General features: G+C 37.8%; 1 protein-coding gene across 7 annotated transcripts in view; it reads right to left on the reverse strand.

Annotated features, from left to right (window-relative positions):
• The window catches only part of msi2a (musashi RNA-binding protein 2a), a 197485-nt gene that overhangs the window by 28833 nt on the left and 153680 nt on the right, over nt 1–14972 (reverse strand). For all 7 annotated transcript variants that reach the window (XM_065260714.2, XM_065260674.2, XM_065260724.2 and 4 more), the window contains exons 9-10: nt 11463–11577; nt 6993–7067 (exon numbers count right to left, since the gene is read on the reverse strand). In XM_065260714.2, the coding sequence (XP_065116786.1) occupies nt 6993–7067; nt 11463–11577 (190 nt within the window). The remainder of the gene's footprint in view (nt 1–6992; nt 7068–11462; nt 11578–14972) is intronic.

Genomic DNA, 14972 nt, shown 5'->3' on the forward strand with positions numbered 1-14972 from the left:
AAACGCTTCCCTGACATTGACGAAATTTCTGGCTTTCCGCAATACGGCTATTATCCACCACAACTTATACAACCCGGGGTAACACCTCGCGTGAAAGACAAAGGAATCCCTGTATATTTTAAAGATCGCTCTGCATCTGATCTCTATCAAAAGTCCTTCGCAAAAATGGAATTATCTCAGCATTTTGCTCAAAATTTGGTGTTTTTGAAGAAACCTACCCATATTTGAAAGGTGATAAAAAGAGAACTAATGAAAGTAGGATTAAACTTTTTTTTTAAGCAGAGTGTCTTTCATTTGATATATTGTATGTTTATATATTTAAAGAAGAACATTTTCTGGAAAGCATTAAACTTTTGGGAAAATCATGAAAAATGCTGGCGCTGGCTGGCAACTTTTTTTTATGCTGGCGGGGAAAGAGTTAATCTATGTAGTGACCTTTTGGTGGACACAAACCTGTACAGATTTCTTTGCATTATATTTGTGAAAATATAAAACCACACACATACAAAAGGCCTGTGAGATATATCACGCATGTGATTCTGTGCACAGGTGTCTCTGAATCAAACTAAGATCACTCTTCATAGGTGAAAGATTTTGCCCAAAATGAAACCATTTGCTGTGCTGAATCTTCATTGTGAGAGTCTTCTGCCGGTTGATTAGGGGACGAAAAGTCATTTCACGAGGCAGATTAAAGGGCTTAATCTTTTTTTAGCCCTTTCATACACCATTAAACTTAACGATGAAGGCGGGAGCAGAAATCTCCAGAAAGATCCCGGTACATCACAAAACCCTTCAAACGTCACCACGTCACCTACACCGTAATGAGAGTCGATTTTGAAAAGAAATGGACGGCATGACTCCGCGAATGTGATCTTATCAGATAAACTAACCACATTGATAACTAAGGGCATTTTGGACACGTATGTGTCATAATTCACATGCATATAATGGAGAGATGAATCATTACAGCTCTGAAGCAGATGTCACGGAGATGACATCCTTTAACTAACGTTCAACAAATCATAAAACAAAACCATCCCTCCGTGTCCTTCCTCAGATCGGACTCTTGTGTGTCAGAGAGCGATCAAGCGGGCTGAACTTTGTTGTCAAAAATAAATCATTCTCCGCCCAGCCGCAAAAGAGCCGAAGCGCTTGGCCTGTTTCTAATGAAAGTCTTTTCAGGCTGATGCTTTCTGATGACCTCTCTGACTATGCATAGGGAAAAATTTTAGATGCGTGCAAAGTATAGCTGAGACTGCTTGGCATGATAAGAGATATGAAACATCTGCAAGGAAACAATATGATGAGGATTTTTGTCACAACAAAGCATTCGGGGATGCAACTATTTGAACATTTTAAAACTGGAACTCATGACGAGAGGAACTGAACTGGGAAATTAATCACCATCAGCACCACAAATCAATGTTAAGTACACATGCTAGGACACAATAAAATAATTAGGGCCCAAAAAGTTGCAAAGGTAGTAAAAAATTGTAGTTATCTAAAAATTTGCAATCATAATACATAGTTTAAAGGGATTGTTTACCCAAAAAATGAATATTCTGTCATCATTTCCTCACCCTCATGTTGTTTTAAGCCTGAATTAGTTTCTTTCTTCTGTTGAATACAAAAGACAATATTTTGATAAATGATGGTAACTGTACAATTGATCGTACTCGATGACTTTCATAGTAAAAAAACAAATACTATGGAAGTCAATGAGTACCGTCAACTGTGTGATGACATCATTTATCAAAATATCTTCTTTTATGATAAACAGAATAAAGAAACTAATTTCTAAGGGTGAGCGAAATAATGACAGAATATTCATTTTTAGTTGAACTATCCCTTTAAGATGACCCTTACTGATGTCTAAAGTCAAACAAATCAGTCACTTTAAAGACATTTTTTTTAAATAAAATAAAACATATAATCAGTAATTATCTACAGTGCCACATATGGATTTAAGGAGTTCAGCGTGTCAGAAGGAAAGACTCCGCCTTCTTAATGAGAAGCTCGTCTTGTTAACCAGGAGCATTTAGCATTAATTAGCCTGTCCGCCTCATTATTACCCAAGTAAACACTTCTAATTTGTTATGCATTTTAATGGCCTTCACAAAACACTTAGGAAAGAAACACCAACACCTCAAGTCAGCTTGAAAATAACTGGAAGACGTTGAGTTATAAAGGTTGTGAGTTATTTAAAAAATCTGAAGCGTTTTTATGTTGAAAGAGAGAGAGAGAGAGAGCGCTCACCTGCACCCAACGCCCCAGGTGTATGTTTTTACAAAACCTTTTACAGTTCTGACTATAGTCTACAGTAGGGTTCCAGTAAAATCCCATTTATTTTGTACAAAGTGCATGAATGCACCTGGAGTTCTGTTAAAGCTGCAAATCAGTTTGACTTTTAAAAGAAAAGATTCTTGGTTAAGCAATACTTCATCCATAATCCTAAAGTCTTACAGTGTTACTGTTTTGCCTTGGATCAAACAATATAATGTTGTGATCATCTCAGAGCTTGCACCAATTTTAGAAATTCCTACAGACAAAATAAATAAAGTGACTGTCAAGTACGTTAACCCATATGTGACTCTGGACCACAAAACCAGTCATAAGTCGCACGGGTATATTTGTAGCAATAGCCAACAATACATTGTATGCGTCAAAATTATCGATTTTTATTAAGGGAACATATCATGAAAATTTCAGTGCTACAATTTGGTCCCCAGTGCTGCTATCAACCTAAAAAACACGAAAAAGAACAAACCAGTAACTTAATTTTGGTGAACCATTCTCTGCAAGCATGTGAAAAAATAGGTCAAATTTAGCTCCCCCTGTGATGTCAGAAGGGGATAATAACTTCCACTTCCATTTAGTGCAGAAATCAGCTCATTTGCATTTTAAAGGATTTTACACCCAAAACAGCACATTTTTGCTCACACCTACAAATTGGCAATTTTAACATGTTATAATAAATTATCTGTGGGGTATTTTGAGCTAAAACTTCACATACGTACTCTGGGAACACCATAGATTTATCTGACATCTTAAAAAGTCTTGTGAAATGTCCCCTTTAAGTAAAGAACATGTTCAATAAAGATATTTTGTACATTTCTTAACGTAAATATATCATAAATGTATTCATCATCAGTCATATGTGTTGCTAAGGACAACTTTAAAGACAATTTTCTCAATATTTTGATTTATGCACCCTCAGATTACAGATGTTCAAAAAGTTACCATATATCAATGGGAAGCTTATTTTTTCAGCTTTCAGATGATGTATCTCAATAAAAATAAATAAATGACCCTTATGGCTGGTTTTGTGGTCCAAGGTCACATATTTGTAATGTGACCTCTGCATTTAACCCATTCCAGTGAGTAATAAACACACAATGTGGGTGATGTGCCTTGCTCAAGGGCATCACAGTCGCTTGCCAGTCTTGGGAATTGAACTGGCGTTGCTGTTGTAGCACTCAAATGCAAAGTGAAGCCTATTCAACCGATTCTAGTGTGAACAACAAATTAGTTTCTGAACCTACAGTACAAACACAGCACTACTAGCACAAACATAATGAATAGCTAAGAATGCTTATTAGATTTGTAAATGCATGTGCCTTTGTCAGGGTCACCATTATGTGTGTGCATAAAGAAATACCAATACTCAAAATGCAATGCACAGGTGAAATGAGAAAAAGACAAGATGAAGAGCATTAAAAAGCAGAGGCACTTCAAAACTCTCCTTCCAGATGGCTGATTTCCATAATGACAGCAGTGAGAATATGAGAGAGACAGAGATTGCCAGGTTTTCTCAGTGGCTTCATTCATGCTCTCAAGGTATTCTCATTGACTTTAAGTATGTGTGTGTGTGTGTGTGTGTAACTATTTGAGCCTGACCCTAGATCAGAACAGCACACAGACTGCAGTACTCTCACCAGACACATCACATATGTGAGAGCGTTTGTGTATTTGTGTGACTGAATCTGTGACTGTCAGCTTGCGCGTTCTTTCTTGAGTCAGTGTGCAATTTTAAATGGATCTGAATGAGTCAACCCTATCTCATGACCCATCATTTCTGACGCACTGAATAATAACTATAATAATAAGAAAATGTATTACATAAAATATTCCAAAACTTCAAATAGAATTAAACAAAACATATTAAATTATAAAATGTATTGCTGTTGGTTAGTAGTACCCTTATTTTTCTGAGGTTTAATTACATAGAATGTTTAATAAATTAATGTATTTTATAAAATGTCATAAATCTGGGGCCCCTGGCACTAACTCAGGGCCCCCCAAGGGCCAAGGCCCCCAGTTTGTGAACCAATGGCCTATTGAGAACCAATTTGATTAAAACATCTAGTAGGGTAACTCGCTGCCCTAAAAATGTCAATTTTGCCTTGTTACACAAACACGTAACTTTATTAAATCTACTTAACTCTTTCACCGCCAGCGTTTTTTTAAAAAGTTGCCAGCCAGCGCCAGCGTTTTTCATGATTTTCACCAAAGTTTAATGCCTTCCAGAAAATGTTCTTCTTTAAATATATAAACATACAATATACCAAATGAAAGAACAGACCCTCTGCTTTCAAACAAAAAAAAAAAAAAACGTTTCATCCTACCTTCAGTGGTTCTTTTGTAATCAGCTTTTGAATATGGGTAGGTTTCTGCAAAAACACCACATTTTGAGCAAAAAGCAGAGATAATTCCATCTTTGTGACGGACTTTTCATAGAGATCCCATTCAGAGCGATCTTTAAAACAGACACGGACATGCACCCGCTTGCCATAGGGCAATACTTCCGGGTTTAAAAAGTTGCGGATAATAGCGGTATTGCGGAAAGACGGAAAATCTCGTCATTGGCGGGGAAGCGTTTCTCTTAATTGACAAGATATCTCGTCAATGGCGGTGAAAGAGTTAAGATTGCTGTACAGGCTATTCGTTTACTGAACTTAAAATGTCTCGTTCCACCAATATATTGTACAATACAATATGAGAAACTTTATTTTAAAAATCTATTTTAAAATAGTTTTATAAAAATTGTAATGCTAAGAGAGCTCTGCAAAAAAAGAGGCCACCTTCCAAAGCAAATGTAACATCAAGTAAATCAAAGGCTTCAACTTCACACAGAGACCTCAACACACACGTCTCAATATTGGAAACAGCAATCAAATAAAAAAAGTGAAAAGATGAGCTCTTGACTTCAGCACAAAAATAATAAGCAACAATGATAACAAAAAAACAACTGCAGTAGTATAAATAAAGACAACAAGCTGCCAAACAACACTCATATAACAGCGGCAGTTAATTTATGCATGATGGGTACAATTTTCAAATCCGGAGATTTAATTAAGCTAAAATAAATTGATTTAACTCAAAATTTCTTGTTGAAAGAGAGAAATCATCAACACTTGAGTAATGGAGGACATTGTCAGGGTTTAGGTTAAAGGAAAACACCACTGTTTTTCAATATTTTACTATGTTCATACCTCAGTTTGGTTGAATTACAGTAATATATACATATCTTTTTTCAATGCATGCACTTTTAATCTTTGTACAGCGCTTTGTGAATGTGTTAGCATTTAGCCTAGCCCCATTCATTCCTTAGGATCCAAACAAAAGTTTTATTTTGTGGCACCATACTTACTTGTGTAACTTCTCATGTAACAGTCTTTAAATATGAAAAATATGAAAGTGTTTGGTGGCTTCTCAATTCATCCCTGTTTGGCACCATAGGAATGAATGGGGCTAGGCTAAATGCTAACACATTCACAACGCGCTGTACAAAGATTAAGTGCATGCATTGAAAAAAGATAGGTATGTATTTATTCATCTAAGTTAAGGTAAGAACATAGTAAAATATTGAAAAACTGTGGTGTTTTCCTTTTTATGAAGCACACACAAAAGACCTGAACCGGAAGTAATGTGACCCATTTTACCGAAAACCGAAGTTTGTTGCATCTGCCCAGTAAATAAAAATGAGCCATGGATGAATACTTACATTGTGAATCAGAAATATGCCACATTGCATAACTCAATTAAACACCATGTTACTGTATGTTGACTTTAATATCTGTAAAACACTTGTGGGAGTGGCCATTTACTTTTTAGTAAAATATTGAAAAATGGTGGCGTTTTCCTATTTATTTGGGTTAAAACAAAATGAGTGTAAACCGTTTGAATGAGAAAAGTAACATTTACTCAAATACGGATTAAAGCAGACTATTAAAGAATAAAGTGGATTATATTAAGTCTAGTGCTCATTCAGGGTTTCTACTAAAACGTCTGTCGTCAGCAGGTCTGCTGTTTGTTGTTTCTCTCCCTGTATTAATTCATGAATGGAATGATGACGAAAGTCTATCGAAACATCCATAAACATACACCTACAGAAAAACAGCCGTTCCAAAAGTGTGTGCTGCTGTCAGATATTTCCCATCATGCCTTATCAGCTCAGCTCATGATATCAACAGGCAGGTGGCTGTCGGCAAGCCACTAATATCAACACTATAATCTGCCAACAGCTGCAAACTCACCTTCACGCCTTTAACACGCAGAAAAACCAAGCGAATCCGAGTGCTTGGCATTCTCTACTTTAAGTTATTTTTTGGGACATTTTTGCCTTTATTTGATGGACAGTATGTCAGGAGAGGACAGAAAAGTAGTGGGTAAGAGAGGGGTACGGGAATGGCAAAAGACCTTGAGCCGGGATTCAAACTTAGGTCACTAAAAGTGCTTTGCACCATATGTCGGAGCACTTCCCATTACACCATTGGCTCCGACGTGTTCAAAAGCATAACCTGATTTAGATGACATGAAAGCGCGCACAAACCAAGAACCAATAAAAACATCTTGTGCATGATTGGAGAACACATAATGCCGCTTTACTTTGTCACACACGGTGCATGCAAACTATAAAATGATTTGATTCCACACCAGGAATGCAACTTTAGTTTGGATTAAATGGATGGAATGACAATACAAACACTCACCTGGAAACTGATAACTGTAGCTTGGAGAAAATCCTGTGTATCCACGGCCATACGTTGCCACGATGTTTGGATAACCTATACGCACCGAGAAACAACATGAATGAACTTTCCGTCCTGCTCTGCAGATCACTCTTAATCCTAAACAACAGTACTGTAATCTGGACCCACTAACAGAGCAGGCCTGGATGAAACGTGTATATGTTCCCTAACTCTGTCGAGAGTTGCAGCATTTTAATAAGAGGATGAATATTACCACAGTATGTTTTCAAGCACATGATCAGCTCGAATGAAGAGGCAACTTCAGGGAATTTCACTGCCATCTGTTTTTCTCTGATGCTACTGCGGCGGGACAGACAGTGATGTACTGATCCTGTTATTCTTGGCCTTATTTTCACACTTTTCTCTGCAATTTACATTGCTATATTAATTTAATGTTGTTTTTCCCAAACAAGAGCATGAGCAGCAGTACCGTCGCTCTAATAAATCATGACACACACAGATTTGAGAAGAAGCTCCAAAAAGAGACTGCATGTGTGCACTTATGATTTCCTCAAGTTGTGATGAAGGACTCAATATCAGATGACAGCCATGAATACACATGTGATAACTTTATAGACACAAACAATGCTAGAAAACGTCTTCCAGAAAGGATGTCCCCGTGGATAAACCAAAACTTTTGGTTTATCACAGCATTTCTTCTAGCAGTAATAAGAAGTTATTGTGTCTCAATACAGGACACAGTTTGTCTAAGAAAAAAATGCATGAAGAGATAAGATAAGAGGGAATGAGAAAAAAAGAGACCAAATGAGACGAGAGGGGAAGAGACAAGACGAGTGAAAAAATGAGACAAGATGAGATAAAGGAGACCAAATGAGGTGAGATAAGGAAAAGATGATACGTAAAGAAAACAAATGATATGAAAATGACAAAATAAACTGAGACAAGGAGATAAAACCGAGATTACACGAGAACAAAAAGAAGTTGTTTCTGAATCTCTTTGCATTATGGGTAAAAACTGTGTCCTCCATTGATTTTGGCTACTGTCTCTTTTTATGTGACGAGTCGAGACAAAATGGGACTAAATGATGGTATGAGAGACTAAAGGAGACCAAGTGATGGTATGAGAGACTAAAGGAGACCAAGTGATGGTATGAGAGACTAAAGGAGACCAAGTGATGGTATGAGAGACTAAAGGAGACCAAGTGATGGGATGAGAGACTAAAGGAGACCAAATGATGGTATGAGAGACTAAAGGAGACCAAGTGATGGTATGAGAGACTAAAGGAGACCAATTGATGGTATGAGAGACTAAAGAACACCAAATGATGTTATGAGAGACTAAAGGAGACCAAATGATGGTATGAGAGACTAAAGGAGACCAAATGATGGTATGAGAGACTAAAGGAGACCAAGTGATGGTATGAGAGACTAAAGGAGACCAAATGATGGTATGAGAGACTAAAGGAGACCAAGTGATGGTATGAGAGACTAAAGGAGACCAAGTGATGGTATGAGAGACTAAAGGAGACCAAATGATGGTATGAGAGACTAAAGGAGACCAAGTGATGGTATGAGAGACTAAAGGAGACCAAGTGATGGTATGAGAGACTAAAGGAGACCAAGTGATGGTATGAGAGACTAAAGGAGACCAAGTGATGTTATGAGAGACTAAAGGAGACCAAGTGATGGTATGAGAGACTAAAGGAGACCAAGTGATGTTATGAGAGACTAAAGGAGACCAAGTGATGGTATGAGAGACTAAAGGAGACCAAGTGATGGTATGAGAGACTAAAGGAGACCAAGTGATGGTATGAGAGACTAAAGGAGACCAAGTGATGGTATGAGAGACTAAAGGAGACCAAGTGATGGTATGAGAGACTAAAGAACACCAAATGATGTTATGAGAGACTAAAGGAGACCAAATGATGGTATGAGAGACTAAAGGAGACCAAATGATGGTATGAGAGACTAAAGGAGACCAAGTGATGGTATGAGAGACTAAAGGAGACCAAGTGATGGTATGAGAGACTAAAGGAGACCAAGTGATGGTATGAGAGACTAAAGGAGACCAAGTGATGTTATGAGAGACTAAAGGAGACCAAGTGATGGTATGAGAGACTAAAGGAGACCAAGTGATGGTATGAGAGACTAAAGGAGACCAAGTGATGGTATGAGAGACTAAAGGAGACCAAGTGATGTTATGAGAGACTAAAGGAGACCAAGTGATGGTATGAGAGACTAAAGGAGACCAAGTGATGTTATGAGAGACTAAAGGAGACCAAGTGATGTTATGAGAGACTAAAGGAGACCAAGTGATGGTATGAGAGACTAAAGGAGACCAAGTGATGTTATGAGAGACTAAAGGAGACCAAGTGATGGTATGAGAGACTAAAGGAGACCAAGTGATGGTATGAGAGACTAAAGGAGACCAAATGATGTTATGAGAGACTAAAGGAGACCAAATGATGGTATGAGAGACTAAAGGAGACCAAGTGATGGTATGAGAGACTAAAGGAGACCAAATGATGGTATGAGAGACTAAAGGAGACCAAGTGATGGTATGAGAGACTAAAGGAGACCAAGTGATGGTATGAGAGATTAAAGGAGACCAAGTGATGGTATGAGAGATTAAAGGAGACCAAGTGATGGTATGAGAGACTAAAGGAGACCAAGTGATGGTATGAGAGACTAAAGGAGACCAAGTGATGGTATGAGAGACTAAAGGAGACCAAGTGATGGTATGAGAGACTAAAGGAGACCAAGTGATGGTATGAGAGACTAAAGGAGACCAAGTGATGGTATGAGAGACTAAAGGAGACCAAATGATGGTATGAGAGACTAAAGGAGACCAAGTGATGGTATGAGAGACTAAAGGAGACCAAATGATGGTATGAGAGACTAAAGGAGACCAAGTGATGGTATGAGAGACTAAAGGAGACCAAATGATGTTATGAGAGACTAAAGGAGACCAAATGATGGTATGAGAGACTAAAGGAGACCAAATGATGGTATGAGAGACTAAAGGAGACCAAGTGATGGTATGAGAGACTAAAGGATGGTATAAGGGACTAAAGGAGACAAAATGATGGTATAAGAGACAAAAGGAGACCAAATGATGGGATAAGAGACTAAAGGAGACTACGTGATGGTATAAGAGACTAAAGGATGGTATAAGGGACTAAAGGAGACAAAATGATGGTATAAGAGACTAAAGGAGACAAAATGATGGGATAAGAGACTAAAGGAGACAAAATGATGGGATAAGAGACTAAAGGAGACCAAATGATGGGATAAGAGATTAAAGAAGATTAAGTGATGGGATAAGAGACTAAAGGAGACAAAATGATAGGAAAATGGTTTTGCGCTAGATCTGGTTAAGTTCAGCTGTAAGTTTGTCTCATGAGACAAGGAAGAGATGAGATGTAAACATGGGGAAAAAGACAAAATGAAATAAGATGAGGCAAAAACTAGGAGAGGAGATATAAAGAAACCAAAAGATATAAGACAATGATTTAATGACGAAACAAGATGGAGCTTTCTGTATATCTTTGCATTGTAAGTAAAATCTACTGTCCTCTGCTGATGTTGGTGGTTGCCGTCTTCCTGTCCCCCTGATTTGCATTATTAATGTTCAGGCTAATATACCTATTTTATGCCTCAACAGCTCAGATTCGCTTTAAAATCAATTATACATCTGCTGCAGCTGAAGCGAGCACCGGTTCAAATGTGTATTAATCTCAGCAAACATACACGACTATAAAGATAAATGACACGATTAGCTGCGGTAAACAAAAGCGTGAACGCGGCAGCTTTAATGAGATCTGGCATATAAGAAACGTACAGTTCCTTAAATAATGAGCCTTTTTTCATATGCAAATAATACAAAGTTCGGTCTGGTCGTCCTGTTCAGTGCAGTTTCATTTAGATGAGATGCAAGTTCATATTTTCACACGAGTGCTTCACGCTCTCATTCCCTCAGTGTGTTTCTCCTGTCTTCAACATCCTCTATAGCAGCAATCCATGGGAATGTCTAGAAAGTGCACGGCTTGTTAAAAATTGGGTATGGGGGAACTGTGAGAACGGAAAAAATACTCTCACAGTTTCAAGGTGAAATCTTTTGAGACGCAACAGAACAAGAGAGAAAGATAGAAAGATTAGCTTAACTGGTAGATAAGGGTCTGATAAACACATAAATGTAGAAGGAAGAAGCAAAATATGTACATGTAACAACACTTCTAACTATGTAATAATCTATATAGTTTATGAAATCAATAAAATGTATGATGATAAATCTCTTTCCGTGCTGCTGTCATTAGTGGGTGCAGAGGTCACGCAGATGGCTGCTCTGAACATTAGCTTAATTTTCCTCTTCATTTGAGCCATTAATGCAGACATTTATCTGCTCGTCAGGTCTGAAGAATCCCACAGCACCTAGACTAAACTGACCCCTCGCCCGTGTGTGACACTCACTCAGCATGCCCATGCCCAGCATGAAGGCGTCCATGGTGTAGGGAAGACTTCTCGCCCTGCCCCTCGTGCCTGGGGGAAACATCACTTCCTTCGGCTGGGCTTTCTTACATTCTACCTGTGGACAGAAAGGAAGAGAACTGAATTGATTTCATTTGACTAAAATAAGTAGTTATACAATTCAATCAAACACTTAACCCAACAAGAAAGAGAAAAGTATTTTTTTATCGATCACAGAATATATCACTCCATTATAACCCTGCTGGAATAAAAACACTTTTATTATTCCCAAAAATCTATTAGTTGAACAAAGTGTTACACCTTGTAAATAAATTGAGGTTTATTTTCTTCAATAAAAGCACTGCTACACCTGCATTACAATAACAATCTTTCCATTCCCACATCCCACATTTATTTTCATTCCGACTTTCACTGTGTACTTTATGAACTAGCATCACATCAAATTTTCTTTCTTTTGTTTAATTAATTCAGAGCATTGCTTTATTCGTGCAATCGCATGCAATATTTTTAAGTCTCTAAACTTACTCAAAAATAATTAGAATTAAAAAGTGAAAGGAAGATAAAAACAAACGAGTTTTCAATTTAGCATTTCAGCCATTGCACAAAAAACAATCTTTTAAAAACTTCTTGGAAATTTATCATCGCGTTGTCAGCTCGTTAAAGATCCTCCAACATTTCTCTTACCAAAAATCTTTAATTTACCCCTTTCATTCCTTTTGTCTGCAAAAATTTTCTGTTTTTTTTGGCAATGTGCTTGCAGATCTTTATTTGAAACTAAACACTGAGTCTGACAATCACCATCTCCATTTCATTCCTTGGTACATCCCATGCCATCGAATTCTAGATTTATTTTAATTGCTGGCTATTTAAAGACACTTTCCTCCAACTTTATGTCTATATCCTTCCTGCTTTGTTTTACTCTGCTATTTTCCCATTATTGTTCAAAATTGCAACTCTTTTTTCCCCTTCTCCACAAAAAATGACCCTTTAACAAGATTTTACAGACAAATTACATTGCTAGTCCCTATACAGTAGCTGTGTTTCTTTCTTATCTGTATCATATCCACTCATCATGCACCACCTTCAGATCTCATTTTATCATACATGTACGAACCGTGTGTCCCTGTAGCCCAAATACATGTCACAAGTCCTGTCTAAATGGGTCGAAATGCGTCTAATTTCAAGCTTTAGGCAAATTAAGTAAAAAAAATTGATTTAGGTTTAATTTGTGGTTTTCATAAAGTAAAGTACATTAAGCCTTTGTCTAGCAATCCTTGTCTAGTGATATACAGGGTTCCCACACCTTAGTTAACTTCAAATTCAAGGACGTTTCCAGGTCCGATACCCTCAAATTCAAGGACTAAATGTGTGGCACATTTCCAGTGAGAGCAAGGTTACATTGTGTTACCTTTTAAGATACATTGTTACAGTTCCCTTTTGAGGGAACTCGCGCTGCGTCACTGCGGTGACACTTTGGGGACGCCTCCAGTGGTAAGTGCGTCTGAATGTGTATATCAAATTCAACCAATTGTGAGGCTTAACGACAAAAACATGGTGACGCGGGAGCCAGGAAGTATTTCGCTATCTGAAATATTGCCAAAGACGGCGTTACAGGGACGCAGGAAGAATGGCAAGGGAGACGCAGCGTCTGGATCCCTTCTCAGGAAACAACAGTTACATACGTAACCCGAGACGTTTTCATGCGTCAAGCTTAAATATGCAAAAAAGCATTTTGGTATGAATCAACATTCGCATACAGAAGATATAAGCATTTAAAGCGAACAGTTAAGCACGTGTGCTTAAAAAGTCTAGAATTTTTATGATATTATCCTACACAAAACAGGGAATTATATGGATTTTTTCCAGAAAACTTCTTGCATAAAATATATTCAAGCACTTTCAATGACCTGTATCTATGTATGTATATTTTCAAAAACTTCCCAGGGCCTTGAATTATTTCCCCCAGATTCACAAACTTTCAAGGATTTCAAGGACCCGTGGGAACCCTGGATATATCAGTGCATACCTAAAAATGTTGAATTTCCAAAGCATTATTAACAACGCAAATTTGGCAAAAAAAGCAACTAGAGTTTAACAAAATAAATTAACTGTGCCAAATAAATTGATTCAACCCTGCGGATCTCCTCCGCACCTCCTCCTCTCGTTCCTTGTTCTCGCGTTCTGATTGACATTTAACCTCCAGAGTTGAGCACATGAGCGGACAGCAGACAGCAGTCTCTGCCTGAGAGACAGAGAAATATTTCTCTGGAGAGTAACGGGGAAAGACAACGCGTCTCTGGCAAAAGTGAGAAATAAACAAACACACAAGCAGAAGCATCAAACCCAAACAAACACAGAGGCGATGCCGTTCTCTGGTGATACGAACATAACGGGGTCAGACGAGAGAAGACTTTCTTCTTGACAGGCTTAGCAGGCAGAAGATCTGACTTACCAAGCACATCTGCATGCTCACTGTGTGTGTGTGCTGACACTACAGTATGAACAGGATGCATTTGCACTTGGCTGAATCTGTCTGCCCTCTCTGTTGATCGACTTGTCTGAATGCCCATCACCCGTCTATCTGTGTGTGTAGCTTGGCCCTTCACAGCAAACACATTACACAGTATACACACAATACACAGTAGATCTCTTCCACAGAGTGTCACACACACATTGCATTGCATAGTAGCACTGTAAAAAAAAACTTTTTTGAAAAACAATTTGGAAAAGGGAGTCGGACCGAGTACCAAAACACACTTGTAGCCAATCATCAGTAAGAGGCGTTGCCAGGGTTGCGTATGTGTGGGGTGGGTCTATCAAAAGAAGGTCCAGGTTCTATTGGGGTAGGGGCATGTTTGTTTAGGTGATTTAAAATATCAACACTGGCTTTCAGAGATCATGCACCCCGCCTTTAATCAACTTGAATTTACAAATCATTTTAACTTTCTTGACTACTGAGGAGTTGCTATACATTTTAAAAATAAAGTTGAATTAGCTTAAGTTATTTCCACTTTATTTTTATAATTTTTTGCAACTCCTCAGAGGCCAAGAAAGTTTAAATTAATTGAAATTTCAAGTTGTTTAACCTTAAATATTTAAGTGCAACAAGGATTTTTTTTACAGGCCAGAGATGGGCACTCAGGCTAGTGACTCGGACTCGAGTCGCTTTTTTATAGACTTCAGACTCGACCTGAAATAACTTCAGACTTGACTCGACTCGACATAAGAGACTTGTGAATATTTTAAAATCAACTCGAGTCTTTTATCCTTAACTAATGATTTCATCAAGAAGGATTATGTGTGTTTTTGGTGTATGCTGTACTGAAATAAATAGGATCGGTCCGGACCCTTATTATAGAATTTAATGACGTATTTTGCCCTTGTGCGACGTGTCAAATATAAAATGTAATAAGAGTCTCAATTATATAAAAAACAGTGCTGGGCAAAGATTAATCGCAAATCATTGCATACAAAATAAAAGTGATTTTTGGC

This window comes from Paramisgurnus dabryanus, chromosome 10 (genome assembly GCF_030506205.2).
Source record: "Paramisgurnus dabryanus chromosome 10, PD_genome_1.1, whole genome shotgun sequence".
Taxonomy (NCBI): Eukaryota; Metazoa; Chordata; class Actinopteri; order Cypriniformes; family Cobitidae; genus Paramisgurnus; species Paramisgurnus dabryanus.